At 42.0% G+C, this 27,926-nt stretch overlaps 1 protein-coding gene across 1 annotated transcript; it reads right to left on the bottom strand.

The window, feature by feature from the left end:
- Window positions 1–1,220: 1,220 nt before the first annotated feature.
- On the bottom strand, window positions 1,221–27,758 carry LOC110931471. The gene is made up of 3 exons (XM_022174864.1): window positions 26,636–27,758; window positions 26,049–26,509; window positions 1,221–1,283 (listed from the first exon to the last, which is right to left on the bottom strand). The coding sequence occupies exons 1-3, from the start codon at window positions 27,756–27,758 to the stop codon at window positions 1,221–1,223; spliced, it is 1,647 nt and encodes a 548-aa protein (XP_022030556.1).
- Window positions 27,759–27,926: the final 168 nt, after the last annotated feature.

A 27,926-nucleotide genomic window follows, 5' to 3' on the forward strand; every position in this document is an offset into this window, starting at 1 on the left:
TTTTTTTAAGTTTATGTTTTTTTTAAATTTATTTTTTTTAAGTTTAATTTTTTTTAAGTTTATGTAATGTTTTTTTAATATTAATGAAAATATTTTGTTACTTTATTTGGTAAATGTTAGAAAAAAGTTGAAGATTAAAAAAAATAAAAAAACATAAAAGTGGTGGAGGACTATGACTAGGACCATCCTCTCATGCCCTCTAGTTTTGGAGGATAATCCATCCTTGGGAGGACTATGACGTGTCGCTTACGTGGCGGATCATCCTCCAAGGATGGACCATCACCATGCCCACTAGCCTTAAGATTTTTTTATTTTTATACTTCATGTTTTAGGATAAAAGTTTTAGTTATATGTTAAAGAATAAGAATACATTCTGGTCAGGGTGTGTATGAAACCGAAAAAATTAATTCATCCTCAAAATAACCGAATCCAAACAAAAACTAATGGTTTGGTTTTGTATTTTCTGAAAACCGGATTTTATGGTTTGGTTTCGGTTTTATAATTTTATTTTAATTAAAAAAAAAACAAACCGAGTCGAATAATCGGAAAACAATTTTATATTATACGTTTGTTATTAAACTTATATATTATAATTTTGTTTTGTTTTTTAAGAGTTAAATGTCATTTTAGTCCCTGTGGTTTGGGCCATGTTTTCTAGTTTAGTCCAAATGTTTCATTTTTCGCCTATGGGTCCAAAAAGGTTTCATATTTGTCATTTTAGTCTACTGGGTTAACTTCGTCCATTTTTTTTAATGAGAAGGGCAATTCAGTCATTTCATATGTAATTCTGTTAACTAGAAGGGCAATTTGGCCAATAAAATTATCGAATTGCCCTTCTCGTTAACAGAAATAATGGATGAAGTTAAACCAGTGGACTAAAATGACAACGGTGAAACCATTTTGGAACCATAGGCGAAAAATGAAACATTTGGACTAAACTGGCAAAATGACCAAAACCACAGGGACTAAAATGGCATTTAACTCTTTTTTTAATGTTAAGTAATTAATAAAAAGTTGAAAATGTTGTAGCTGTCACACCCCAACCGATGGCAGAAACATCGGAGTGTGACACTAAGCGTTCAGATTGCTCATGAGTTTCCATAACACTAAAAGTTTCACTATAGATTAAATCAAGTTTCAACATAGAATTTTCTCAAACATCAACCACAACGGAAGTATCAAAATACATCACATAAATCATTGTTTAAAATTCTAGAATTTTAACTATGTGCGTTTCTAAGCATCATTCCTAGCTTGATTTCTTGATTCAGCATCCTATCAGCCTGCAACATATATTAAAATACAATCAGTACAAAAACGTACTGGCGAGTATACAAGTTTGAGAATATAGCATAATAGATTAAAAAGACTCATATCCGTCATGTAAATGATAAAAATAGTTTCAACCATGCTAGTGTTTGCAGTCCAAGTGATAGCCCAAGTGTCCCGATGCTTTAACCACTTTCCCAAGAATCAAGGAAAGCAAATAGAATCCTCCCAACAATACCCCCGAGAATAATGGAGAGATGCATCTTCCTATAGCGCTACTATTGTTAAGGCGGAACTACACATAGGGATTAAACGTTCACATAGCATAAAGAATCAAGAATCACAAGTATCAAGTTTTACATTCACATTAGATAGACTTTATCAAGTTTCAAGTTTCATAGAATACATGTTGTATCCCAAAAGTTGAAACGAAAAGGGATCGAGTATACTCACAATGATTGCTTAACAGTAAAACTGTTATTTGATCAAAGGCAGCTCTTTTAAGGCGGAACTACACACAGGGATTAAACGTTCACATAGCATAAAGAATCAAGAATCACAAGTATCAAGTTTTACATTCACATTGGATAGAGTTTAGAATCAAAAATATCAAGTTTCAAGTTTCATAGAATACATGTTGTATCCCAAAAGTTGAAACGAAAAGGGATCGAGTATACTCACAATGATTGCTTAACAGTAAAACTGTTATTTGATCAAATGGAGCTCTTTTAGGATTAGCTTGATTAGAGTACAATAGATAAGCGTCGGACTAGATAACAAGAATTGTGCAAAGTGACGGATCAGTCACCTGATCGGATGGCCATCCGGACGGATGGTCATCCGGTCGGATGACTTATATGAGTGGAACGGACTGTCATCCGATTGGATGGTCATCCGTACGGATGGCCATTCGATCGAATGGTCATTCGATCCAAGGTGTGTTTCCAAAATGATTAACTTTTATACCAAGTGTTCAAACCAAGTCACTCGATCGAATGGTCATCCGATCGGATGGCCGTTCGGTCGAATGACCCTTCGTGAGTAAGATTTAAAGTTCAAAGTTTCTGATTCAAAAATAGTTCCAAGTGTTGAAGGTTGTGAGGCATGTGTCACTTTGATCGGATGGTCGTTCGATCGGATGGCAGTCCGATCGGATTGCCATTCGATTTACATGACCTTGTTCCTTTTGCAACCTTGTAAAGTTTCAAAGTTTCGAGTTTGACGGTGACGGCATGGTACGTATTGAGACAACGGTAGACACATCAATGTTCAGCCTGTCTGATCGGATGGGAATCACCCCGTCCGTTCAGGTGTCTGTTCTTGAAGGTGTTTATGTCGGAATCCGTACTCCGGCCATCTTCTTCGGCAATAATCCATTTCCAAGCCGACTCCAGACTAAACATCAAGTCTACAACCTGTTCAGGCTCGGATTCCGCCGTTTAAAGTAGAAAGTTTTAGAAGGATGAAGGAAACATGGGTTTTAGCTGAAAAAGTCTAGATTTAGTAAAGATTCGGTGTAAAAACACATGAAATTCCTTAGATCTGAGCTAGATCTTGACTGAAATGACATCACACAACTGCTTGTATAAACCGCCATGATGATGTCATCCTCAAGAGCCCAAATCCTAGGGATTTCACGATGAAAAGTGTGATTTCAAAGAAGAATCATGTAGAGAATATTGTATAGATCAAAGTTGTAAAACATAGCGAAATCGCCGGGAAATGGAAGAAATGTGCTTGAAAGTGAGAGAGCGTGCGTCTGGTCGAAGGAGGCTGTTACATCAGTGAAGAATGATGTGACATGTCCTATTTATAGTGCAAATGAGGAGTTAAGGCGGTGTGGCAACGGATCGGATGGCAGTTCGATCGAACGGCCCTCCGATCAGATGGTCATCCGATCGGATTGCCATTCGGTCAATCCAATCCTTTCCACTTTCCCGTCTTTGGTTCGTTTTACGAGTTAGATTAAGCGTTGCATTGCGTATTATTGTATAACAGTATCACATAACTAGATTATATCGTTAACACAAGAGTTTCCAAGTTTCCGCCAGTGACAAGTCTCCAGTCTCTCGTTCAACCAAGTCTCCAGTTTCACGAGTCTCAAGAGTCAAGCACCAAGTATCAAGAATCAAGAATCTAGTTTCCAAGTATCAAGTATCAAGAATCAAGCTTCAAGAATCAAGTATCAAGTCTCAAGAATCAAGTTTCAAGAATCTAGAATCAAGTATCATAGCATTAAGTTTCGAGAATCAAGTTTCTAGAATTAAGCACCAAGAATCTAGTATTAAGAATCAAGTTTCAAGAATCTAGCTTCATAGAATTAAGTATCAAGTATCAATAAGATTCAAGTATCATAGCTTAAAGATTCACAAGTGTCAAAAGTGTCAAGACTCACATAGTATAAGGGCTAAAATTCACAATAGCTAAAAGTTCAGGGACGCAGGCGTTACCGTCTCCCCTTCTTTAGGAGATTTCGTCCCCGAAATCTAAGAGGAAGACTGCGCGAAGAGCTGCGGATACTTGGTCTTCATTTCACTCTCGAGTTCCCAAGTGAATTCGGCGCCACGCTTTCCTTCCCATCAGACCTTGACGATGGAAATTTTGCTGCGCCTCAATCGCTTGACGCCTCGATCCATGATTTCGACCGGTTTCTCCACGAAGTGTAAAGCTTTATTTATTTGCAAGTCTTCGAGGAGAACCTGCAGTTCCTCGTCGGCTAGGCATTTACGTAGATTAGATACGTGGAACACTGGATGCACATTGTTTAGTTCTGATGTCAGGTCGAGTCGGTACGTCACCTTGCCAATCCTTTCGAGTATCGTGAAAGGACCCACATAGCGAGGAGCGAGCTTTCCCTTCTTACCAAAACGAACCACTCCCTTCCAGGGAGATACCTTGAGAAGAACCCGATCACCAACATCAAATTCCAAAGGCTTGCGCCTTTTATCAGCATAGCTCTTTTGTCTGCTCCTAGCCTTGATCAAGTTATCACGGATCTGAAGAATCTTATCCGTTGTCTCTTGAATGATTTCAGGGCCAGTAAGTTGTTTGTCACCAACCTCATGCCAGCTGAGAGGAGATCGACTGTCACACCCCGATTTCCACGTGTCTCACCGGTGGGCCCGGTGGGGGATTACCGTGACGTAGTCGGCAACAACATAGTCAAACCACACAATATATGAATGCACAACGGAAGCATAAAGATAATTATATTTCAACCATTGTTTGTAATATCAAATGTATTACGAATAGTCGAAAGGTATCCACAGGGGATCAAATAAAAATATAAGTATTGTTCAACAGACGTAGGCATCTTAAGCTTGCGAGACTCTTTATGATGCTAAAGAGAATATCCAGTCAATTACGCATAGTACCTGCATTTAGTCTTTTTTGGGAAAATACGTCAGTTTACACTAGTAAATACATTCAACCGACACTTTTGTAAAATGTTTATTAAAATTGATTTGAATGCACAAGGCACAAACTCTTTTATAACTTGGGAGAATTATTTAAATTTATAATATTGTGAACGAATTACATGTTCCTTATGCGTTCAGTAGCCCGGATCAAGTCCGGGTTAAAGATCAATCACATCGACTATTTATGCATTGACGAGTGTACGCCTACACTCCGCGCTTAGGTCGTGGCCATTTCATAAAATGATGCCAGGGATATCCGGGTCATGGTCATTAACCCCCCCCCCAAAGGCTTTTAAGTAACAAGACTGTTTAAATGAGCCGATCAAATTTATTCAATCACCCACTCAATCGGTGGAGAATTTGATGCCCGATCAAGCGGTATGCTATATACCGTAGCCCAAGCCCGTATAACGGAAAATAAGTTAAAAGTATTTACCTTTGCAAGTATAAATCCTTAATCGAAATAAATTGCAGATAGCTTTTACTGGTCTCCTATTCTAGAACGAAGGTTTAATATAACCTATTAGAATCCTAACGGGTCTTTTAATTTAGCCGTAGCTTAGACCGGTCAGTTTCAAGGATAGATACGGTTTAATCGCGTGAAAGGCGAAAACCGAGAATGGAATGTGATTTTGGACCCAACAAGTTTGTAGACTTGTTTTATATGGGTATAATAACCACACTCTGGATTTTGGGGTCAAAACAATATGGTTTGACCCGTTTCGGCTAGTTTATGTAAACTAGTTACATAAGCCGAACCGTGCGCGTAAAAGGCGCAACGGGTAACCGTAAGAGTCCTACACTGGTTTCCTAAGTCAATATACTTTAAAGAGGTTGTGGTATCAGTAGGATACCTTCCATAATGCCCGTAACGAGTTTAAATCCATTTTATGCCCCGTAGGGGTATTTCGGTCTTTTTTAAAGATTATAAAAGAGGTTTCTGAGTTCTACAGGAAATCTGAGTTTCCCGAACAGTTTATAAGGCCTAAATTACTTTATTTATTATTTAAAATCAGTGGCAACTGGAATCGGGTCAAAAGACCTTGTAGAACTCAAGTTATGGCCGAAAAGGGTATATTCGGTATTTACCAAACCGTTGCCATAACCGCAGGTTATGAGCAGGTTAAAAAATAATTAAAAATCTTTAAAAATCCCAAAATATTATTTTACATCAGTGTGTAAAAGGTTTGGTGTCGAAATCTGGGTTTAGATAGGCGTTATGCTAATTGCGCTATTTAATTACAAAGTTTCCGTAATTTGCGCTATTTAGCATAACTCCTATTCTGGACCTCGGATTGACGTGAAATTTTAGGGACATGCTTAGAAATCAGTAACTAAGGTTATGGTTCTTTCACATGTCCGAAATTCTTGTTTTATTTTAAAAAGGGCGTTACGGTCAACTTTTAAGCATTTAACGGAAAGGTGTAAAAGACTCGGACAAACAACGAACCGGTCACAGAGGGTTATACCATCATGTAACCTAGTCCTAAGAGAGTCCTAAGGCATATCTAAATCATACTTTAACGGGTCAGAACTGAAGTCAATGCAAAAGTCAAAGCTTTGCGACTTTCGGCTCTGAACCGGGTCAAAACAGTAAATGGTCGGATCAAACAAGCTTAGACTAGTTAATATACTTATTATCATGTTTTATGAGTGTTTAAACAGGTTACATATCATCTACATTACAGATTATGCATGAAATTGCAAAATAGCATTTCTGTTGACTTTTTCTAAGCACATTTGACTCGACATTTGGACATGTTAGAGTGGGAATCAGAGGGTGCCCTTTTAGGGGTTTAAAGCCCACACGATTACCAACATATAACTACCTTTGACTCGACAAACCACTTGACCATTTGTGATTTATCGTAAAGTCAATCGTTAGTTACGACGGATTGACTTTTAAGCTAAACTATGCATAAACTAAGCCACAAAAGGGTAGGCATACTTACAGAAGCTTGGTGCACGACTAGGGATGATAGAAGAATGCTTTAGAGCTCCAGAGATGAACTAGAATGCAGGTTTGAGGTGTGTTTAACATTGGTGCAATGCATTGGCTTTTATAGTGAATTTCCATGCTCAAGATCATTACAACTCACTCTACAATGGTTCATGGATGATCAGCAGGTGTCCTATAGTGCTAGGGGACATGTAGAGGGCGCCCATGCTTCAATTAATGCACACAAGATCGTTCACAAGCTCAAACATTGAATCTGTCCAAGAATTCTGCATCTGGGACTCGTACGCGGCCCGCATTAGGATTCAAGCAACTCGGACGCGGGCCGCATGAATCCTAAAGTCAGTAAATGAATCCTCAACTGGCGCGCGGCCCGCATTAGCTCAACCATATCCTTAACGCGGCCCGCCTGAGGGTTGATTTCCAAGATTTTCAAATCTTTTGTAATGATTAACCTGACCTTTCGGTTTCGAAGGGGTAACTTTGCGATTTGGCCCTCGATTATTTATAATTAAGGGCCTCGTGACTTTTACCCGCATTGTTAAGCCCCCGGTGAGTTTAATTACTATCCGAAAAGCCTTAACTTTTATTGTTGACGCTTTTAACCCCTTGCATACGAATTTGATCATAACATTCTCGTTTTAAGACGGAACTTCGCGAAATTTATATCGTATATTCTAGTGAGCGTATTTTACTGTTACAAAGCCTCGGGGTTCGTCAAAGGGTCACTCAGAGGTATAAATTAAACATGTTGGCACAATTAACCCCTGCAGCTTGTAATCTCTCACTTTCTTCCGCGTTTCGCTCCGTACGATCCATGATTTATGCGTTTGAAGGTACGAGCATCGTTTAGGGTTACTATACAGTATATTTACCCCTCGTTGACATTTTTAACCCTCAAATTTTCATACTTTCAAGGTTTGTCAACTTTAGTCCTTTATTTAGTATTTAATACCACGTGTAAACTCATGACACGTGTCAACACATTATTGGACACAAAATTTCGAGGTGTTACATCCTCACCCCCTTAAAATAAATCTCGACCCGAGATTTACTGAAATAAATAAGGGTATTTTTCTTTCATCGTGGATTCAACCTCCCACGTGAATTCGGGACCTCTACGGGCATCCCATTTGACCTTAACAATAGGTACATGCTTCCTTCGAAGCTTCTTTACCTGTCGGTCTTCAATCGACAAAGGTTTTTCCACAAATTTTAAGCTCTTATCTATATGCACATCTGTATGTGGTATTACCAGTGCTTCATCAGCGAAGCACTTCTTTAGATTGCAGATGTGGAACACATTGTGAATTCCATTGAGCTCCTCCGGTAAGTTTATCTTATAGGCAACTGACCCGACACGTTCGATAACCTCGAAAGGTCCTATGTATCTCGGGCTTAGTTTGCCTTTCTTACCGAAACGCATCACCCCCTTCCAGGGTGATACTTTAAGTAACACTTTTTCACCTACTTCGAAGTGAAAATCTTTATGCTTTGGATCTGCGTAACTCTTCTGCCTATCTCGGGCAGCTTTGAGACGGTCTCGAATCTGGACAATCTTGTCCGTCGTTTCGAAGACTATCTCTGGTCCTGATAATTGGACATCTCCAATTTCCGCCCAACAAACAGACGATCTACACTTTCTACCGTATAATGCCTCGAAGGGCGCAACCTTAATGCTGGTATGGTAGCTATTGTTGTAGGAGAATTCGATTAATGGTAGGTTCTTATCCCAACTACCACCCAAATCGATAGCACATGCACGTAGCATGTCCTCCAATGTCTGAATAGTACGCTCACTCTGACCGTCTGTCTGAGGATGGTAAGCCATACTAAAGTTCAAACGTGTGCCCAAAGATTGCTGGAAGCTTTTCCAGAAATGAGACGTGTATCTAGTATCTCGGTCAGAGATAATAGACACAGGTATGCCATGTAAGGCTACAATCTTGTCAACGTATAATTGGGCTAACATGTCGGAGCTATAAGTCTCCTTGATGGGTAAGAAATGTGCTGACTTAGTCAGTCTATCAACTATAACCCATATTGTATCATTTCCTTTCCTCGTATTGGGTAACTTGGTAATAAAATCCATAGTTACACATTCCCACTTCCATTCTGGAAGTTCAGGCTGTTGTAGCAAGCCTGACGGCTTTTGATGCTCAGCTTTGACTTGCGCACAAGTCAAGCATTTGGCTACATAAGCGGCTACAGACTTTTTCAAGCCTATCCACCAATAATTTGCCTTTAGATCCTGATACATCTTATTAGCTCCAGGGTGAACAAAATATTTGGAACTATGGGCTTCCTGGAGGATAGCATCTCGTAGTCCTCCATAAATTGGAACCCATATTCGTCCATTTAATCGTAAAATTCCGTCCTTGCTAAGAGTTAACTGCTCCTCAGTTACTCCTAGCTTTTCTTTAGGATAGTTAACTTCCAACACAGCTTCTCTCTGTGCAGCTAACAACCTTTCAATCAAATTATTCTTTACTTCGATGCTTTTGGCATTGATTCGGATGGGTTTCACCCTTTTTTTTCGACTCAAGGCATCAGCGACTACATTCGCCTTGCCGGGATGATATCTGATTTCACAATCATAATCATTTAAAGTCTCCATCCAACGGCGTTGCCTCATGTTTAGCTCCTTCTGATTAAACAGATGTTGAAGGCTCTTATGATCAGAATAGATCACAAACTTGATACCATACAGATAATGCCTCCACAGTTTTAAAGCGAACAAAACGGCACCCAGCTCCAAGTCATGGGTGGTGTAATTCTTCTCATGCACCTTTAACTGTCTTGAAGCATAGGCAATAACTTTGCATTTCTGCATCAGTACGCATCCCATGCCAGTGTGTGATGCATCGCAGTAAACTACGAACTCTTCGGTACCTTCAGGCAATGTCAGTACAGGAGCGTTGCTCAACTTTTGATTCAGAACATCAAAGGACTCTTGCTGCTTAGGGCCCCAAACGAACTTTACTTTCTTCTTGGTCAAGGAAGTTAAGGGCGCAGCAATCCTTGAAAAATTTTCAATGAATCGCCTGTAGTATCCTGCTAACCCCAGGAAACTACGAATCTCTGTAGGCGTCTTTGGCTCTTGCCAATTCATGACAGCTTCTGTAACACCCCCAAAATACCACCTGCGGAAACCCCACGAGGCGTGTTACACATCAGAGTCTGAGCCACCAATCACATTGAACCAACGATAAATATTTAAATAAAACATGTCATTAATTGCCAAGATTAAATGTCAAACATAATATCAATTCACAAGAGTTATATAGCGGAAGCATATGATAAGTCGTTTAGCAAATGTTTCATAATCAAACTCAAAACCAATGTATCAATTATTAGTAATCCAATAGCTTCGATCCATGACCACTCCAGCACTCCCAGATAGCAAGTCCATGTTCCAAGGTTAACGACCTACAAGCATGCAAACAAGTGTGTCAGACTACGCTGGTGAGTTCAAGGTTTTGTTAACGTGACATGTTACCAGATGTATGTTAATGCGATTCAATGTTGCGTTACGATGCTGCTCATGTTAGATACCCTAGGGAGTGTGCCCATGTGTATCCGGGGAGTGGGTACCCCTTAACGACCGATTGCTATGTTGCCTTCGTTAGATACCCTAGGGAGTGTGCCCATATGTATCCGAGGAGTGTGCCTCTAACAACCATAGCCATACCCAGATAATTAGTTCACGCCCGTCCTTACGGCCCGGTGTGAGGTTTCCCACCTAATAGCGCTATCAACTAATTACCCCCATTGCCCTCCAGGCAATCCGATGATAGATTCCATGTTCAATACCCAAAACCGATTAAGTTGTTTACCCAAAGTTTCCCTTCCAAATGTTTACCAGTTGTCCCAAACCACCGGGACGCATGCTTGAGAAAATGCAATGAACTCACCTGGGATTGCTCGGCAGGTTATACCGAGGTTACTTGAATTAAGAATGGTCAATCACGTCCTAACACGTTTATCATACAAGTCAGGTTCGGTTCACGTAAAGCACGTATGGTTACATAGAGTTAACAAGTTGCAAGCATACATAGTTCATGGCACATACACAATTGTCAAATATATCATCACTGATTTATGCGGTTCATAAGAATGGGCTCGCACAAGTCTTAGCAGCCTTGTGCGAGTCACTCGTTGAGGCCCAATGATGCTCGGCCCAAATAGCTAAGATTGTCCAACAGATATTCCCGGCCCAATCACTAAACAGGTAAGTCAAACTTGTGCGGTTCATACACCTTGTGCGACGGACAAGGCTTGTGCGATTAGGGAGCTTGTGCGGTCGACTAGCTTATACGTTTGGGCTCTTGTGCGATCGGATAAGTCCAGCCCACTAAGAGTGTCCGGCCCAACAGTTAACATTATTTCAACTTGTGCGATCCAAAGGATCTTGTGCGAGTGGGCCGCCTTGTTCGATCAGAAGGCTTGTGTGATTGGGGCTCTTGTGCGATCAGAGCCCCTTGTGCGAGTGATCTTAAATTATCCGAAATATATGGCAATCAGTTACAATATTAATCGGTTTCCAATTTTCCCCAGCAATCAATTAACAAGTTTTCAAGCATTTATTCAGCATATCATCGATTAAACAAGGAACTTATTAATCGATTTGCAAGAACCCTAATCATAATCAATCATGAGCAATAACAATATAACATCTATCACAACTAATCACTCGGCTCTTGATCCTTTATTTTCTAGCATGCCACCTAACAATAACAACATCCGATCGATTCCAGATCCTCACGCATGATTATTCACCACTATAATTCGTATCACATCCGAATACATGAACATTATCATTCAATCTATATGTGAGCCGATTAACAAGAACATAGCATACGGTTTCTTATAAAAATCACGTCTACAATTCTAACCATAATATCAAAACACAAATCATAACACCTTGTAACAAAACATAATTCACTAACCGATTGAGAGGGAACGAAATCAAAGAGAGCTTCGAGGGATGGGGAGGGTCGCCGGCTTCTAGAGAAAAGTGTTAGGGTTTGTGTGTGTTGTGCTTTGGTAACAATTGTGAGGTGGTTACAATAACCTAATGCTAATCAAACAACATGATGGGCCGAACCCAACATGGCTGCCCATTCAGTTCATGTGGAGTCCATAAGGACTTGTGCGAGCGGCCCACATGGACTTGTACAATCGGGTAAGACTTGTGCAATTGATTCAATTAATATGCATACCATATAACAAAATCATGCATTCATTCAATTAGAATAATTCCCTTAAACACGTAACGTTACACAAAAGTAGGTTCGAATTACGAGTTGTCACAGTATCCCCAACTAAAAGAAATTTCGTCCCGAAATTTGGTAAGCACTCACTAACGTAAGCTATATTGTTCACTAGTTTTCCTGGGGTGTCACATCATCTCCCACTTGAATGGGAATTTCGTCCCGAAATTCACTAGTTGCCTCAACACTAAGTTTGCTAGGTTCTGCCTGATCTGTGGGGAACAAATGTGGGTACTTAAGTTTCATCTGGTCCTCGCGTTCCCACGTGAACTCTGGACCACGTCTTGAGTTCCAACGAACTCTCACAATTGGTATGCGGCTGTGCTTACGAACTTTAACTTCCCGATCCATAATTTCAATTGGTTCTTCGACAAATTGCAATTTGTCGTCTATCTTCAGCTCCTGAAATGGTACTACTAGTGTTTCATCAACCAAACACTTCTTTAGCTGCGATACGTGAAACACATCATGGACATTACCCAACTCAGCAGGTAATTCCAACCTGTAAGCCACCTTTCCAATTCGTTCCAGGATTTTGAACGGTCCCACATAACGAGGGTTTAGTTTGCCGCGTTTCCCAAAATGCACCACACCCTTCCAGGGTGAAACCTTTAACATAACGCGGTCATTAACTTCAAATTCCAGCGGTTTACTACGCTTGTCAGCGTAGCTTTTCTGACGGTCGCGAGCTGCGGCCATACGGTTTCGGATCTGCATAATGCTTTCTGATGCCTCGAGAACAAACTCAGGGCCTGTGATCTGGCTATCACCCACCTCATGCCAACAGAGAGGTGAACGACATTTTCGTCCGTACAGTGCTTCGAACGGAGCTGCCTTAATACTTGAATGGTAGCTGTTGTTGTAGGAGAATTCTATCAACGGTAGGTGCTTCTCCCATCCTTTTCCAAAGTCGAGTACGCATGCCCGAAGCATATCTTCAAGTGTTTGGATGGTGCGCTCGCTTTGACCATCCGTCTGCGGGTGATAGGCGGTACTCATGTCGAGTTGGGAACCGAACGACTTATGCATTGACTGCCATAACTCTGAAGTGAAACGCGGATCCCGGTCTCAAATGATAGAAGTTGGCACCCCATGCCTAGAAACCACTTCCTTAAGGTAGATTGCTGCCAATTGAGAAAACTTGTCTGTTTCCTTGATTGCTAAGAAGTGTGCTGACTTCGTGAGGCGATCAACAATCACCCAAATGGTATCGTTCCCAGCCTGAGTTCTTGGTAGTCCTGTCACGAAATCCATGGCGATCTGTTCCCACTTCCAGGTGGGTATCTCCGGTTGCTGCAGCAGACCTGAGGGCTTTTGATGTTCTGCTTTGACTTTAGCACAAGTCAAACATTTGCTGACGTAGGTTGCTATATGAGCCTTCATGCTGGGCCACCAGTAAGTAGTTTTCAAGTCGTGGTACATCTTATCTGATCCAGGATGTACAGAGTAACGTGATTTATGTGCCTCTTCCATTACAAGTTCCCGTAAGTTGCCAAAGAATGGGACCCAAATGCGTCCAGTTACGTAGTAAGCACCGTCTCCCTTTCGTTCTAGTCGTTGCCTCGAGCCACGTAAAGCTTCAGCTCGAACGTTCTCTGGTTTCAACGCTTCTAACTGAGCGTCTCGTATCTGGGAAGGGAGATTGGTCTGGATCGTGAGTTGCAATGCTCGCACACGCCTAGGTGCATTATCCTTTCTGCTGAGGGCGTCAGCTACAACGTTCGCCTTGCCCGGATGATACTTGATGGCACATTCATAATCGTTCAATAATTCCACCCATCGTCGCTGTCGCATATTCAATTCTTTCTGGTCGAAGATGTGCTGGAGACTCCTATGGTCGGTGTAGATGGTGCATTTGGTACCGTACAGATAGTGCTTCCAAATCTTCAATGCAAATACCACCGCTCCTAACTCCAAGTCGTGTGTCGTGTAGTTCTTCTCGTGCACCTTTAGCTGACGAGAAGCATAAGCTATCACCTTCTCGCGTTGCATCAACACGCAGCCGAGACCCTGAATCGAAGCATCACAATAAACCACAAAATCTTCGGTACCCTCTGGTAATGACAAGATGGGTGCACTGCAAAGTTTTTGTTTTAACAACTGGAAGGCCTCTTCCTGCTTCGTTCCCCAAGAGTACGCCGTGTTCTTCTGTGTCAGCGAGGTGAGAGGCTGTGCGATTTTCGAGAAGTCTCTAATAAACCTTCGATAATATCCTGCGAGACCAAGAAATTGTCGCACCTCAGACGGAGTCTTTGGTGCCGCCCAATTCTTAACTGCATCTACTTTTGCAGGATCCACGTGTATCCCTTTTTCGTTAACAACATGGCCCAGGAAATGTACTTCTCGAATCCAAAAGTCGCACTTAGAAAATTTCGCATACAACTGTTCCCTTCTCAAAAGTTCCAAGATGAGACGTAGGTGACGCTCGTGATCTTCTTTGTTCTTGGAATAGACTAAGATGTCGTCGATAAACACTATAACAAACTCGTCGAGATATGGCTTACATACGCGGTTCATGAGATCCATGAAGACCGCTGGTGCATTCGTTAATCCAAACGGCATGACCAAGAACTCGTAGTGTCCGTAGCGCGTTCGAAAAGCAGTCTTGGGAACATCCTCTTCTCTAACCCTTACCTGGTGGTAACCCGACCTTAAGTCGATCTTTGAGTAGAAGCTTGACCCTTGCAGCTGGTCAAACAAGTCGTCGATGCGTGGTAATGGATATCGATTCTTAATGGTCACCTTGTTGAGCTCTCGATAGTCGATACACATACGGAATGACCCGTCTTTCATCTTTCCGAACAGAACTGGGGCTCCCCAAGGCGACGAACTGGGTCGAATGAAACCCCTATCCAACAACTCCTGTAGTTGATTGGACAACTCCTGTAACTCTCCAGGTGCTAGCCGGTAAGGGGCTCGAGCAATTGGAGCCGCTCCCAGCGCAAGATCAATCTGAAATTCTACTTGACGGTGAGGAGGTAGCCCTGGTAGCTCCTCTGGGAACACATCAGCGAATTCTCGCACCACTGGTAGATCCTCGATCTTACTCTCTTCAGACTGAGCGTTGGTAACTAACGCTAATAGTGCAGGATACCCCTTTTGTAGATACTGCTGTGCACGCATGGCCGTGATAATCCCAACCATCGTCCCACTACGATGCCCTTGAACTAACAGTGACTCCCCATCAGGGAGAGGAATACGCACAATTTTCTCCTTACACAAAATTTCTGCTTGGTGCTTAGACAACCAATCCATGCCTACCACTATGTCAAAACTACCGAGCGTAACGGGAAGGAGGTCAATGTCAAACACTTGACCCACGAGATCTAGTTTACATCCAAAAAGGACATTCGAGGCTTCTATCATTTTACCATCTGCTAGTTCTACTACTTGTTTAACTTCTAAAGGTGTTGGGGTTATCCCTAATCGTCGACTAAACTCTAGGGACACATAACTCCAATCGACACCCGAATCAAATAATACAGAAGCAATACGATTGTTAACAGGAAACGTACCAGTTACAACGTTGCCGTCATTCCTGGCATCCCCTGCTCCAAGCTGAAACACTCTGCCCCGAGCACCATTACCCCCGTTGTTGCCGTTGTTGTTGTTTCCAGCATTGTTGTTATTCGGGCGGTTGTTGTCGTTAGCGTTCTGGTTTAACTGAGGGCAATTCCGCTTAAAGTGACCCTCATCACCACACTAATAGCACCCCTTCCTGAAACCCTGGTCCTGCTGGGGTGGTTGTCCCTGTTGTCTCTGATTCTGCTGGTTTTGTGGCTGCTGGTGTTTAGGCTGTGGGGCCCTACAATCCCTGGCCTCATGGCCCGCCTTACCACACCTGTTACACATCCGACTACACGCCCCGAAATGATGGTAGCCACACTTGTTACATCGTGGCTTCTTCCCTGCATACGAACCCTGGCTGTGGCCACTTCCCTGGCCTTGATTGACAGAAGACGACTGGCTGATGCTGCGGTTGTTGTTGTTGTCTGGCCTTTTCTGAGTATGACCAGCACTGGATGCTTTGTCGTAGTCGCTCCACTTCCGTTTGTTATCATTAGCAGATGTAGTAGGAGTGGGTGCCGCAGCAGCAGTGGCTGAAATGCGAGGGGGTAACGAATTGCTCTCAACCTCTTGGTCCACAATCTTATGAGTCAGACGAACAATCTATGTTAAATCATTGAGATGGGCTGCAGTGACCAGACTCTTCACACGCGGAGGCAACCCTTTGATGAATAACTCAATCCTCCGAGACATAGGCCGAGACAAGTTCGGGCACATGTTGGCCAGTTCATACGATCGCTTCACATACGCTTCGACTTCAGATCCAACCATCTTCAAGTCGTAGTATTCGTTTTCCAACTTCTGGACCTCATCCCGAGGACAGTACTCCTCCCTGATCAGTTCTTTAAAGTCTTCCCAGGTTGTGGCATTTGCTGCCTCGATGCCCAACAACTGTACCTGGGCGTTCCACCATGTTAGGGCACCATCTGCCAAGGTACCCGCAGCATATTTCACCCTGTCCCCAACGGGACAGTTACAGATAGCAAACACAGACTCTGCTTTCGCGAACCATCTCAGAAGTCCCACAGCCCCTTCAGTTCCGGTGAAGGTCTGTGGCTTACAGTCCATGGACATTTTGAATGTACAAGCAGGTTGGTTGGGTTGGGGTTGCGCTTGCTGACCAGCTTGATAGGCTGCTAAAGCCTCAGCCACGCGGGTATTGATTAGGTCAGTCAACTCAGCCTGAGTCATGGTGATGTTGCCACGTCTGTGTCCTCGTCCACTCATGTTTCTATAGTTGGGAATAAACCGATTTAGAAATCGAAACGAGATAGGAGTCAAGTATCATACTGATATTCACGTACTACTAAGTTCACACATAGTAAGGCAGAACCCTTCTCACGCTCGATAAGCCTCACTGGGACTTGCATGCACCCCGCATTATTATTAAGTGTGCACCCATAATAATAAGGCAATTTGCATGCTTATCTCAGTGCCTCTTAGCTTGCGCTCGAAGTTTCCCCCATTCAAACAACACAACAGATGGCATCACATGTCTATGATTCACATGAGTCGGAGAGTAGTGTCACACTATCAAGTCACTATGGTGTTTAATGTTTCATTTCATATATGTTGTGAGTGTGTGTGACTGCTAAGCAAGTAATGTATAAAGTGAGAGAGAGACGAACCTTGCAATCTGGAGCTGAGTGTCATGATCGATCTTCGAAGTTGTTTGGTTATAGTCTGGTTTTATAAAACGTTTTAAAACCTAGTTCACTATAACCAGTGGCTCTGATACCAAACTGTAACACCCCCAAAATACCACCTGCGGAAACCCCACGAGGCGTGTTACACATCAGAGTCTGAGCCACCAATCACATTGAACCAACGATAAATATTTAAATAAAACATATCATTAATTGCCAAGATTAAATGTCAAACATAATATCAATTCACAAGAGTTATATAGCGGAAGCATATGATAAGTCGTTTAGCAAATGTTTCATAATCAAACTCAAAACCAATGTATCAATTATTAGTAATCCAATAGCTTCGATCCATGACCACTCCAGCACTCCCAGATAGCAAGTCCATGTTCCAAGGTTAACGACCTACAAGCATGCAAACAAGTGTGTCAGACTACGCTGGTGAGTTCAAGGTTTTGTTAACGTGACATGTTACCAGATGTATGTTAATGCGATTCAATGTTGCGTTACGATGCTGCTCATGTTAGATACCCTAGGGAGTGTGCCCATGTGTATCCGGGGAGTGGGTACCCCTTAACGACCGATTGCTATGTTGCCTTCGTTAGATACCCTAGGGAGTGTGCCCATATGTATCCGAGGAGTGTGTCTCTAACAACCATAGCCATACCCAGATAATTAGTTCACGCCCATCCTTACGGCCCGGTGTGAGGTTTCCCACCTAATAGCGCTATCAACTAATTACCCCCATTGCCCTCCAGGCAATCCGATGATAGATTCCATGTTCAATACCCAAAACCGATTAAGTTGTTTACCCAAAGTTTCCCTTCCAAATGTTTACCAGTTGTCCCAAACCACCGGGACGCATGCTTGAGAAAATGCAATGAACTCACCTGGGATTGCTCGGCAGGTTATACCGAGGTTACTTGAATTAAGAATGGTCAATCACGTCCTAACACGTTTATCATACAAGTCAGGTTCGGTTCACGTAAAGCACGTATGGTTATATAGAGTTAACAAGTTGTAAGCATACATAGTTCATGGCACATACACAATTGTCAAATATATCATCACTGATTTATGCGGTTCATAAGAATGGGCTCGCACAAGTCTTAGCAGCCTTGTGCGAGTCACTCGTTGAGGCCCAATGATGCTCGGCCCAAATAGCTAAGATTGTCCAACAGATATTCCCGGCCCAATCACTAAACAGGTAAGTCAAACTTGTGCGGTTCATACACCTTGTGCGACGGACAAGGCTTGTGCGATTAGGGAGCTTGTGCGGTCGACTAGCTTATACGTTTGGGCTCTTGTGCGATCGGATAAGTCCAGCCCACTAAGAGTGTCCGGCCCAACAGTTAACATTATTTCAACTTGTGCGATCCAAAGGATCTTGTGCGAGTGGGCCGCCTTGTTCGATCAGAAGGCTTGTGTGATTGGGGCTCTTGTGCGATCAGAGCCCCTTGTGCGAGTGATCTTAAATTATCTGAAATATATGGCAATCAGTTACAATATTAATCGGTTTCCAATTTTCCCCAGCAATCAATTAACAAGTTTTCAAGCATTTATTCAGCATATCATCGATTAAACAAGGAACTTATTAATCGATTTGCAAGAACCCTAATCATAATCAATCATGAGCAATAACAATATAACATCTATCACAACTAATCACTCGGCTCTTGATCCTTTATTTTCTAGCATGCCACCTAACAATAACAACATCCGATCGATTCCAGATCCTCACGCATGATTATTCACCACTATAATTCGTATCACATCCGAATACATGAACATTATCATTCAATCTATATGTGAGCCGATTAACAAGAACATAGCATACGGTTTCTTATAAAAATCACGTCTACAATTCTAACCATAATATCAAAACACAAATCATAACACCTTGTAACAAAACATAATTCACTAACCGATTGAGAGGGAACGAAATCAAAGAGAGCTTCGAGGGATGGGGAGGGTCGCCGGCTTCTAGAGAAAAGTGTTAGGGTTTGTGTGTGTTGTGCTTTGGTAACAATTGTGAGGTGGTTACAATAACCTAATGCTAATCAAACAACATGATGGGCCGAACCCAACATGGCTGCCCATTCGGTTCATGTGGAGTCCATAAGGACTTGTGCGAGCGGCCCACATGGACTTGTGCAATCGGGTAAGACTTGTGCAATTGATTCAATTAATATGCATACCATATATCAAAATCATGCATTCATTCAATTAGAATAATTCCCTTAAACACGTAACGTTACACAAAAGTAGGTTCGAATTACGAGTTGTCACAGCTTCTACTTTAGCGGGATCCACTAGGATACCACGCTCGCTGACAACATGTCCTAGGAATTGGACTTCTCGAAGCCAGAATTCGCACTTAGAGAATTTGGCATAGAGTTTCTCATGATGCAGGAGTTTGAGAATACAGCGAAGGTGTTTCTCATGGTCAGCTCGGTTCTTCGAGTAGATAAGAATATCGTCGATGAAAACGATGACGAGTTTATCTAAGTACGGCTTGCAAATACGATTCATGAGATCCATGAACGCAGCCGGTGCATTAGTGAGCCCAAAAGGCATCACTAGGAACTCATAGTGACCATAACAAGTCCTAAATGCGGTTTTATGTACGTCTTCATCTCTGACTTTCAGTTGATGGTGCCCTGACCTCAAGTCAATCTTCGAGAAATAACTTGCCCCTTGTAACTGATTGAACAAATCGTCGATCCTCGGCCTGCAACATATATTAAAATACAATCAGTACAAAAACGTACTGGCGAGTATACAAGTTTAAGAATATAGCATAATAGATTAAAAAGACTCATATCCGTCATGTAAATGATAAAAATAGTTTCAGCCATGCTAGTGTTCGCAGTCCAAGTGATAGCCTAAGTGTCCCGATGCTTTAACCACTTTCCCAAGAATCAAGGAAAGCAAATAGAATCCTCCCAACAATACCCCCGAGAATAATGGAGAGATGCATCTTCCTATAGCGCTACTATTGTTAAGGCGGAACTACACACAGGGATTAAACGTTCACATAGCATAAAGAGTCAAGAATCAAGAATCACAAGTATCAAGTTTTACAATCACATTAGATAGACTTTAGATTCAAAAGTATCAAGTTTCAAGTTTCATAGAATACATGTTGTATCCCAAAAGTTGAAACGAAAAGGGATCGAGTATACTCACAGTGATTGCTTAACAGTAAAACTGTTATTTGATCAAAGGCAGCTCTTTTAAGGCGGAACTACACACAGGGATTAAACGTTCACATAGCATAAAGAATCAAGAATCAAGAATCACAAGTATCAAGTTTTACATTCACATTGGATAGAGTTTAGAATCAAAAGTATCAAGTTTCAAGTTTCATAGAATACATGTTGTATCCCAAAAGTTGAAACGAAAAGGGATCGAGTATACTCACAGTGATTGCTTAACAGTAAAACTGTTATTTGATCAAAGGGAGCTCTTTAAGGATTAGCTTGATTAGAGTACAATAGATAAGCGTCGGACTAGATAATAAGAATTGTGCAAAGTGACGGATCAGTCATCTGATCGGATGGCCATCCGGACGGATGGTCATCCGGTCGGATGACTTATATGAGTGGAACGGACCGTCATCCGATTGGATGGTCATCCGTACGGATGGCCATTCGATCGACTGGTCATTCGATCCAAGGTGTGTTTCCAAAATGATTAACTTTTATACCAAGTGTTCAAACCAAGTCACTCGATCGAATGGTCATCCGATCGAATGGCCGTTCGGTCGAATGACCCTTCATGAGTAAGATTCAAAGTTCAAAGTTTCTGATTCAAAAATAGTTCCAAGTGTTGAAGGTTGTGAGGCATGTGTCACTTTGATCGGATGGTCGTTCGATCGGATGGCAGTCCGATCGGATTGCCATTCGATTGACATGACCTTGTTCCTTTTGCAACCTTGTAAAGTTTCAAAGTTTCGAGTTTGATGGTGACGGCATGGTACGTATTGAGACAATGGTAGACACATCAATGTTCAGCCTGTCTGATCGGATGGGAATCACCCCGTCCGTTCAGGTGTCTGTTCTTGAAGGTGTTTATGTCGGAATCCGTACTCCGGCCATCTTCTCCGACGATAATCCATTTCCAAGCCGACTCCAGACTAATCATCAAGTCTACAACTCGTTCAGGCTCAGATTCCGTGTAACACCCGTCTAATTACTACTTGATTTCAATAAAATTTAATCGATTTAAACAAAAAGGTGTCTAATTAAAACATAATTTCCATAGACAAAGTTTAAAACTAGTTAACCCTTAGTCAACTAACAACTTAGATCAAACATTCATAAGATGTTTAACGAGAGTTTACAATGCAAAACATTGTTTATCAAAGTTAACATAACGCGGAAGCTCAAAAGTGAGTGTTCGGTTCTTCAACATCTAGCTTGACCGTCATCCGTAATATCCCATCGTCACCTAGGGTTAAAACCACTGAAAAACAATAGTTTCTACAGTGAATTTAATCTTACAATCGAGTTCTAGCATCACAACATGAAAACAAAACAATTTTTCTAAAGTTAACCTGCCGCGTGTCGCGGAGGGATCAAGAGATCCTGTCGCGTGGCGCGGGGAACACAGTTTTCCAGCAGGTTCAGTGCTGAATCCTAAACTTGCTGCCAGCTCCGGAAATCCAAGTTTTTAGCTTCATTTGACCATAACTTTTGACTCGTAAGTCCGTTTTAAGTGATTTTTCTTCCTATATGTTTGTAAATTCATTACCGACATAACCATTACAAATTTGACACCTAAAATTTAATTTACGGACCGAAAGACCATATGTCACTATGTAGTTATTCGACCCATTCTAACCTTACACACTTTATTACCATTTAGCTAATAAACCTATGGCGCCTTATGCCCGACATCCGGGGCTTATTGTCACCCGCATTTCTTACCAATTTCATGGTTTAATGCCCTTGTGCTTATTATCGCCATTATCGACTACTAGAATGTTTAAAACTACCATTTTCACAACTAATAAACCCGTTGGCTCATCTTGTGGAACCATCCACTTATGATGACTACCAATTGGTTCATTTACTATACTAAGTCTAATTATTCACATCCATCCATAATAAATATAAATTCAACGCAGATTTAGATTCAACAATAAGATTTACGAAACTTATCAACAACTCGTTTAATGTAACCAATAAAGTTACGTACCTTAGTGTACGCCTTTCAACCGCAAATCACCACCGGCTTGTCCACTCGACGTTCCGGTATCCTTTCCTATAGAGTTCAATTCAAGACATGTTTAGAACTCTCTTCAAACCTTACATCGCATAATACATCGAAACATCATAATTATGCGTTTAATCTTTAAATTTCCATTTTAAGCATTCTTTGAGGCATTTTCACAAACACCTTAAGAGCATATTTTTCACATGATTATATGACAAGTTTCTAGCTTATCATTTAGCCCCAATTTCACCTAAATCAACATTTTACATAAGTGTTAGCTTCTAGATTTCTGAAATCACTTCCAAATTGTCAAATTACACAAGATTAACACCCAATATCCTAGTGTTCATCAATTAACACATAACCCATTAATCACCTACAATGGTGATCATAGTTTCCACTAAAATTTTACATGATTTCAGCTTGTGCTCGTTTAGGGTTTGTCCCTAAACACTATAGTTGTTCTTAAATCATCACAACATATTCATGCAACCCTAATTTCAGATTTTTCCCAATTTCATGAGAATTTCAAATTAAGAGTTTTCACTAAATTTTACATACCTTGTAATCCTCTTGCGATGAGGATCACGATTCTAAGCTCGGATTTTCGTTTGGACCAGATTTGTACCTCCAATTTAAGAGTTTTAGTAGAATTCTAGGGTTTTTGAAAGTGGGGTGTCGCCCCTTGTTGTTCTGAACGACCAGACACCTCCTTGTGGGGTGTTTGGTGTGTTTTATTAGATTAATTAAAATAAAGTTTCGATTTTTACAACTTAGGTCCCTCCATTTTGATCAACATTTAATTTAGTTGCTTTTAACCCTAATATAGGTTATTTCTAAACTTGTAGCTAACTAGGTCAAAATTCCTAGTTAGTAAATCCTCATTTATTTATACTTTATAATTCTAATATAAAGTTTTATATTTTCGGGGTGTTACAAGTCCACCCCCCTTAAAAAGGGTTTCGTCCCCGAAACCGAAGTACGTACCAAATAATGTAGGGTGGAGACGTCGCATTTCCTCTTCGGATTCCCACGTAGTGTCTGAACCTTTCCTATGCTCCCATTTGATTTTGACTTGATCGATTTGTTTATTTCGTAAGTGTTTGACCTTCCGATCTAAAATCTCCACCGGTCTCACCGCATAATTTAGGCTATTATCCACTTCGATATCATCGTAATGGATATAAGCCGTTTCGTCCGCTAGGCAGTTTCGCAATTGCGACACGTGAAGCGTGCCATGTATTCCATTCAACTCTTCCGGTAGTTCCAGGCGGTAAGCTACCTTGCCGACCCGTTCGACGATTTTAAATGGCCCAATAAACCTCAGGCTTAGCTTTCCCCTTTTTCTAAATCTGATAACGCCCTTCCATGGGGAAACCTTTAGCATCACCATATCACCCAACTGAAACTCAATCGGTCTTCGTCTTTTGTCGGCATAAGACTTTTGTCTATCTTGAGCCGCTTTCAAATGGGCCCGCACCACCTCGATTTTCTCATTAGTGCTTCGGATCATATCCGTAGGTGCTAGTCCTCGTGGGCCCACTTCTCCCCAACATACCGGAGTTCGACACTTTCTACCATACAACATCTCATACGGGGCCATCTTAATGCTTACGTGATAGCTATTGTTATACGAAAATTCGACTAAGGGTAGATAAACATCCCAACTACCTCCGAAGTCGATAATGCAGGCCCGTAGCATATCCTCCAACGTTTGGATTGTTCTTTCGCTCTGCCCATCCGTTTGCGGATGGTAAGCGGTGCTAATAAACAGCTTGATTCCCATCTGTTCTTGGAATTCACGCCAGAATTTTGAAGTAAACCGAGTATCTCGGTCCGATACGATGGATATCGGTACCCCATGACGTGCTATGATTTCATTGGTATACACTTCCGACATCTTCTCGGATGTATAGGTCTCACGTATCGGAACAAAGTGAGCACTTTTCGTCAATCTGTCTACAACTACCCATATAGCATCGAACCCACGGTTAGTTTTGGGCAATTTGGTCAACAAATCCATGGTGATTTGTTCCCACTTCCAAACTGGGATGTCCAACGGTTGCAGCTTACCGTATGGCTTCTGGTGCTCTGCTTTAACTTGCAAGCAGGTCAAACACTTCTCCACATATTTCACAATATCTCTTTTCATCCCGGGCCACCAATAGTTTTGTTTTAAATCATTATACATCTTGGTCGCCCCCGGATGGATTGAATATCGGGATTTATGGGCTTCATTAAGTAGAAGCGTCTTTACCCCACAAGTATTTGGAACCCATATCCTTCGGGATCGAGTCTTCAACCCGTCATTCCTATTCGACAAATCTTTCAACTGACCGATTATTCTTTCCTTCTTCCAATTCTCCTCTTTTACTGCTTCTATTTGCGCCTCTCGAACACGTTCTAGTATACCCGAGGTCACCACGAGCTGCATCGACCTTACTCGTATTGGGACATAGTCCGCTTTTCTGCTCAGAGCGTCCGCTACCACATTTGCCTTTCCGGGGTGGTAATGTATTTCACGGTTGAAATCTTTTACCGTTTCTAACCATCACCTTTGTCGCATATTTAACTCCTTCTGATCGAAGAAGTATTTTAAGCTTTTGTGATCGGTGTATATGGTGCACTTTACCCCGTATAGGCAGTGCCTCCATATCTTTAAGGCAAATACCACTGCAGCCAATTCAAGATCATGCGTGGGATATTTCTTCTCGTGTATCTTCAATCGTCTCGAGGCATAAGCTATAACTTTGCCCCATTGCATCAAAACGCATCCGAGCCCTAACAGTGAAGCATCCGAATAAACCACCATGTCTTCGACTCCGTCCGGCAATGTTAGTACCGGAGCTTGAGTTAACTTTTCTTTTAGCGTTTGAAACGCTTTTTCTTGATCGACACCCCAAATGAACTTCTCTTTCTTTTGGGTTAGCTTTGTTAGCGGTGACGCAATCTTGGAGAAATCTTGAATGAATCTCCTATAGTATCCTGCAAGCCCCAAAAAGCTTCTAATTTTCGATGGGTTCTTCGGAGGATTCCATTTTGACATGGCCTCGATCTTTGACGGATCCACCAATACTCCGTCGGCACTTATGATATGGCCGAGAAATTGCACTTCTCGTAACCAAAAGGCACACTTAGAGAATTTCGCATACAACTTCTCTCGTCTAAGTGTCTCTAACACCTCTTGCAAGTGGTGTGCGTGTTCAGCTTCACTATTTGAATACACCAAAATATCATCGATAAATACAATGACCGACTTATCCAACATTGGCTTGCAAACCCGGTTCATGAGGTCCATGAAAGCCGCGGGTGCATTTGTTAGCCCGAATGACATCACGAGGAATTCGTAATGTCCGTATCTTGTGCGGAAAGCCGTCTTCGGCACATCTTCTTCTTTGACCTTTAGTTGGTGATACCCAGATCTAAGGTCAATTTTCGAAAACCAGTTCGCACCTTGTAATTGGTCGAATAAATCATCTATCCTCGGGAGCGGATATCGGTTCTTTACCGTGAGTTTGTTTAACTCCCGGTAATCGATACACATGCGCATGCTCCCGTCTTTCTTTCTCACGAACAATACCGGTGCGCCCCAAGGAGACACACTCGGCCTTATAAATCCTTTGTCAAGCAGATCTTGAATTTGGGACATCAACTCTTGTAATTCCGACGGCGCGAGTCGGTACGGTGCTTTAGCTACGGGTTTTGCGCCCGGAATCAGCTCGATCCCGAACTCCACCTCCCGCTCGGGCGGCATTCCCGGTAAATCATCCAGAAATACATCTTCAAAATCACGCACTACGGGTTCGTCTCCAATTCTTAGTAATTCTTTCCCGGGCTCATTCGCGTATATCATGAAGCCCTTGCATCCTCGCTTCATAAGCTTGTGAGCTTTCAACATCGAGCACACTATGGGGTTGCCCCCTTTTTCGCCATAAATGGTGACGTGTTTCCCGCTCGGAGATGTTAGTTTTATCTCCTTACGGAAACACACGACTTTTGCATGGTGCTGGGCTAGCCGATCCATCCCAACGACTACTTGAAATTCCCCCATTGACATCCGGATTAGGTCTATCAAGTATTCTTCATCGTCGATGCTTAATTTGCAGCCTCGACAAACATCGCAAACTATAAAACTTTTGTTGTCCCCTATTTCAACTTCTAAGGGCACAGGTAATTTCGTCAAAACAAATGAAGGATGTCGAATAAATCCATGCGAAATGAAGGATTTATTCGCACCCGTATCAAACAATACACGTGCTGGAATTGAGTTAATTGTGAATATACCTGAAACCACATCGGGTTCTGTCTTCGCTTCAGCCGCGGTAAGTTGGAAGGATCTCGCCTTCGCTTTGGGAGCTTCTGTTGGAGATTCTTTAGCATCTCTCTTTCCAACTAAGTCCGGACATTCGGACTTTTTGTGGCCGGGTTGATAACATTTGTAACAAACAGAGACTTTTCCCGGGCATAGCGAGGCCGTGTGCCCCGTCTTATTGCATATGGGGCATGGCTTGTCTTTGAACCGACACTCCCCTTTGTGCCCCTTCCCGCACACTTTACAACTTGGCGACCCACCCTTAGTATCCACCTTCTTTCCCGACTCTCCCGTTCGGGCTTTCTTTGTAGGGCTTGGATTCACATCATGTGCCCTTCGCTCACCTCTTTCGACTTGCTTCTTCAACTCAATTTCCCGTTCCTGTGCAACGTTAATGATTTCGGTAAGGGTCTCGTATTTTGAAGGAGTCATAAACTCCCTATATTCAGCACTTAACATGTTGTAATAATAATATATCTTCTGCTCTTCAGTGGTGAGTAGCTCGTCACAAAACCTCAACTTATCCATGAAGATGCTCGTGATCTTGTCAATTGATTCCCTCCTTTGTCTTAACTGGATAAATTCCTCTTTGATCCTGTTGATAACTGCCTTGGGGCTATGGTGTTTAAGGAACGGCACCTTAAACTCATCCCAAGTCATAACCCTTGCCGCTTCGGCTCCGATCTCTCTCTTCTTATTGTCCCACCAATCCTTGGCTTGATTTCTCAATTGGCCAGTTCCGTAAGCAACAAAGTCACCCACGTCACAGTGGGTTCGTTCAAACACTCCTTCGACATCACTCAACCATCTTTGGCAAATTATTGGGTCGACTTCCCCGTTATAGATTGGCGGTTTACACGCCATGAATTCTTTGTATGAGCACCCTTTACGTTCTCCAGTTTTGTCTTTCATAAGGTTGACAGTATCCTCCAACCTTTTAACTCGCTCTTCAACAAGCGACAATACCGTGCTTTGAATCTTGTCTATAAACCCGGATAGACTACCTTCCATTGCCTTCCCTACTTCTTCGGCAATTATTTCTTTCATTTGTTCGGTGCTTGTTTGCACCGGATTATCATCGTTTCCATCAGACATCTTGAAACTGAAATGTTTACATTTAAACATTAAACATTTCATTTATAGCATTACTTTATTTGTTTTTTGGTTTAGCCAAGTTCTCAACTTGCTTTAACCGTTCATATTTAATGCACTTTCCGGGTTTGAGTGTGTTAACACGCTCTTCCCATGCATAACAATTCGTTT

This window comes from Helianthus annuus, chromosome 3, assembly GCF_002127325.2.
Source record: "Helianthus annuus cultivar XRQ/B chromosome 3, HanXRQr2.0-SUNRISE, whole genome shotgun sequence".
In the NCBI taxonomy this organism is placed as follows: domain Eukaryota; kingdom Viridiplantae; phylum Streptophyta; class Magnoliopsida; order Asterales; family Asteraceae; genus Helianthus; species Helianthus annuus.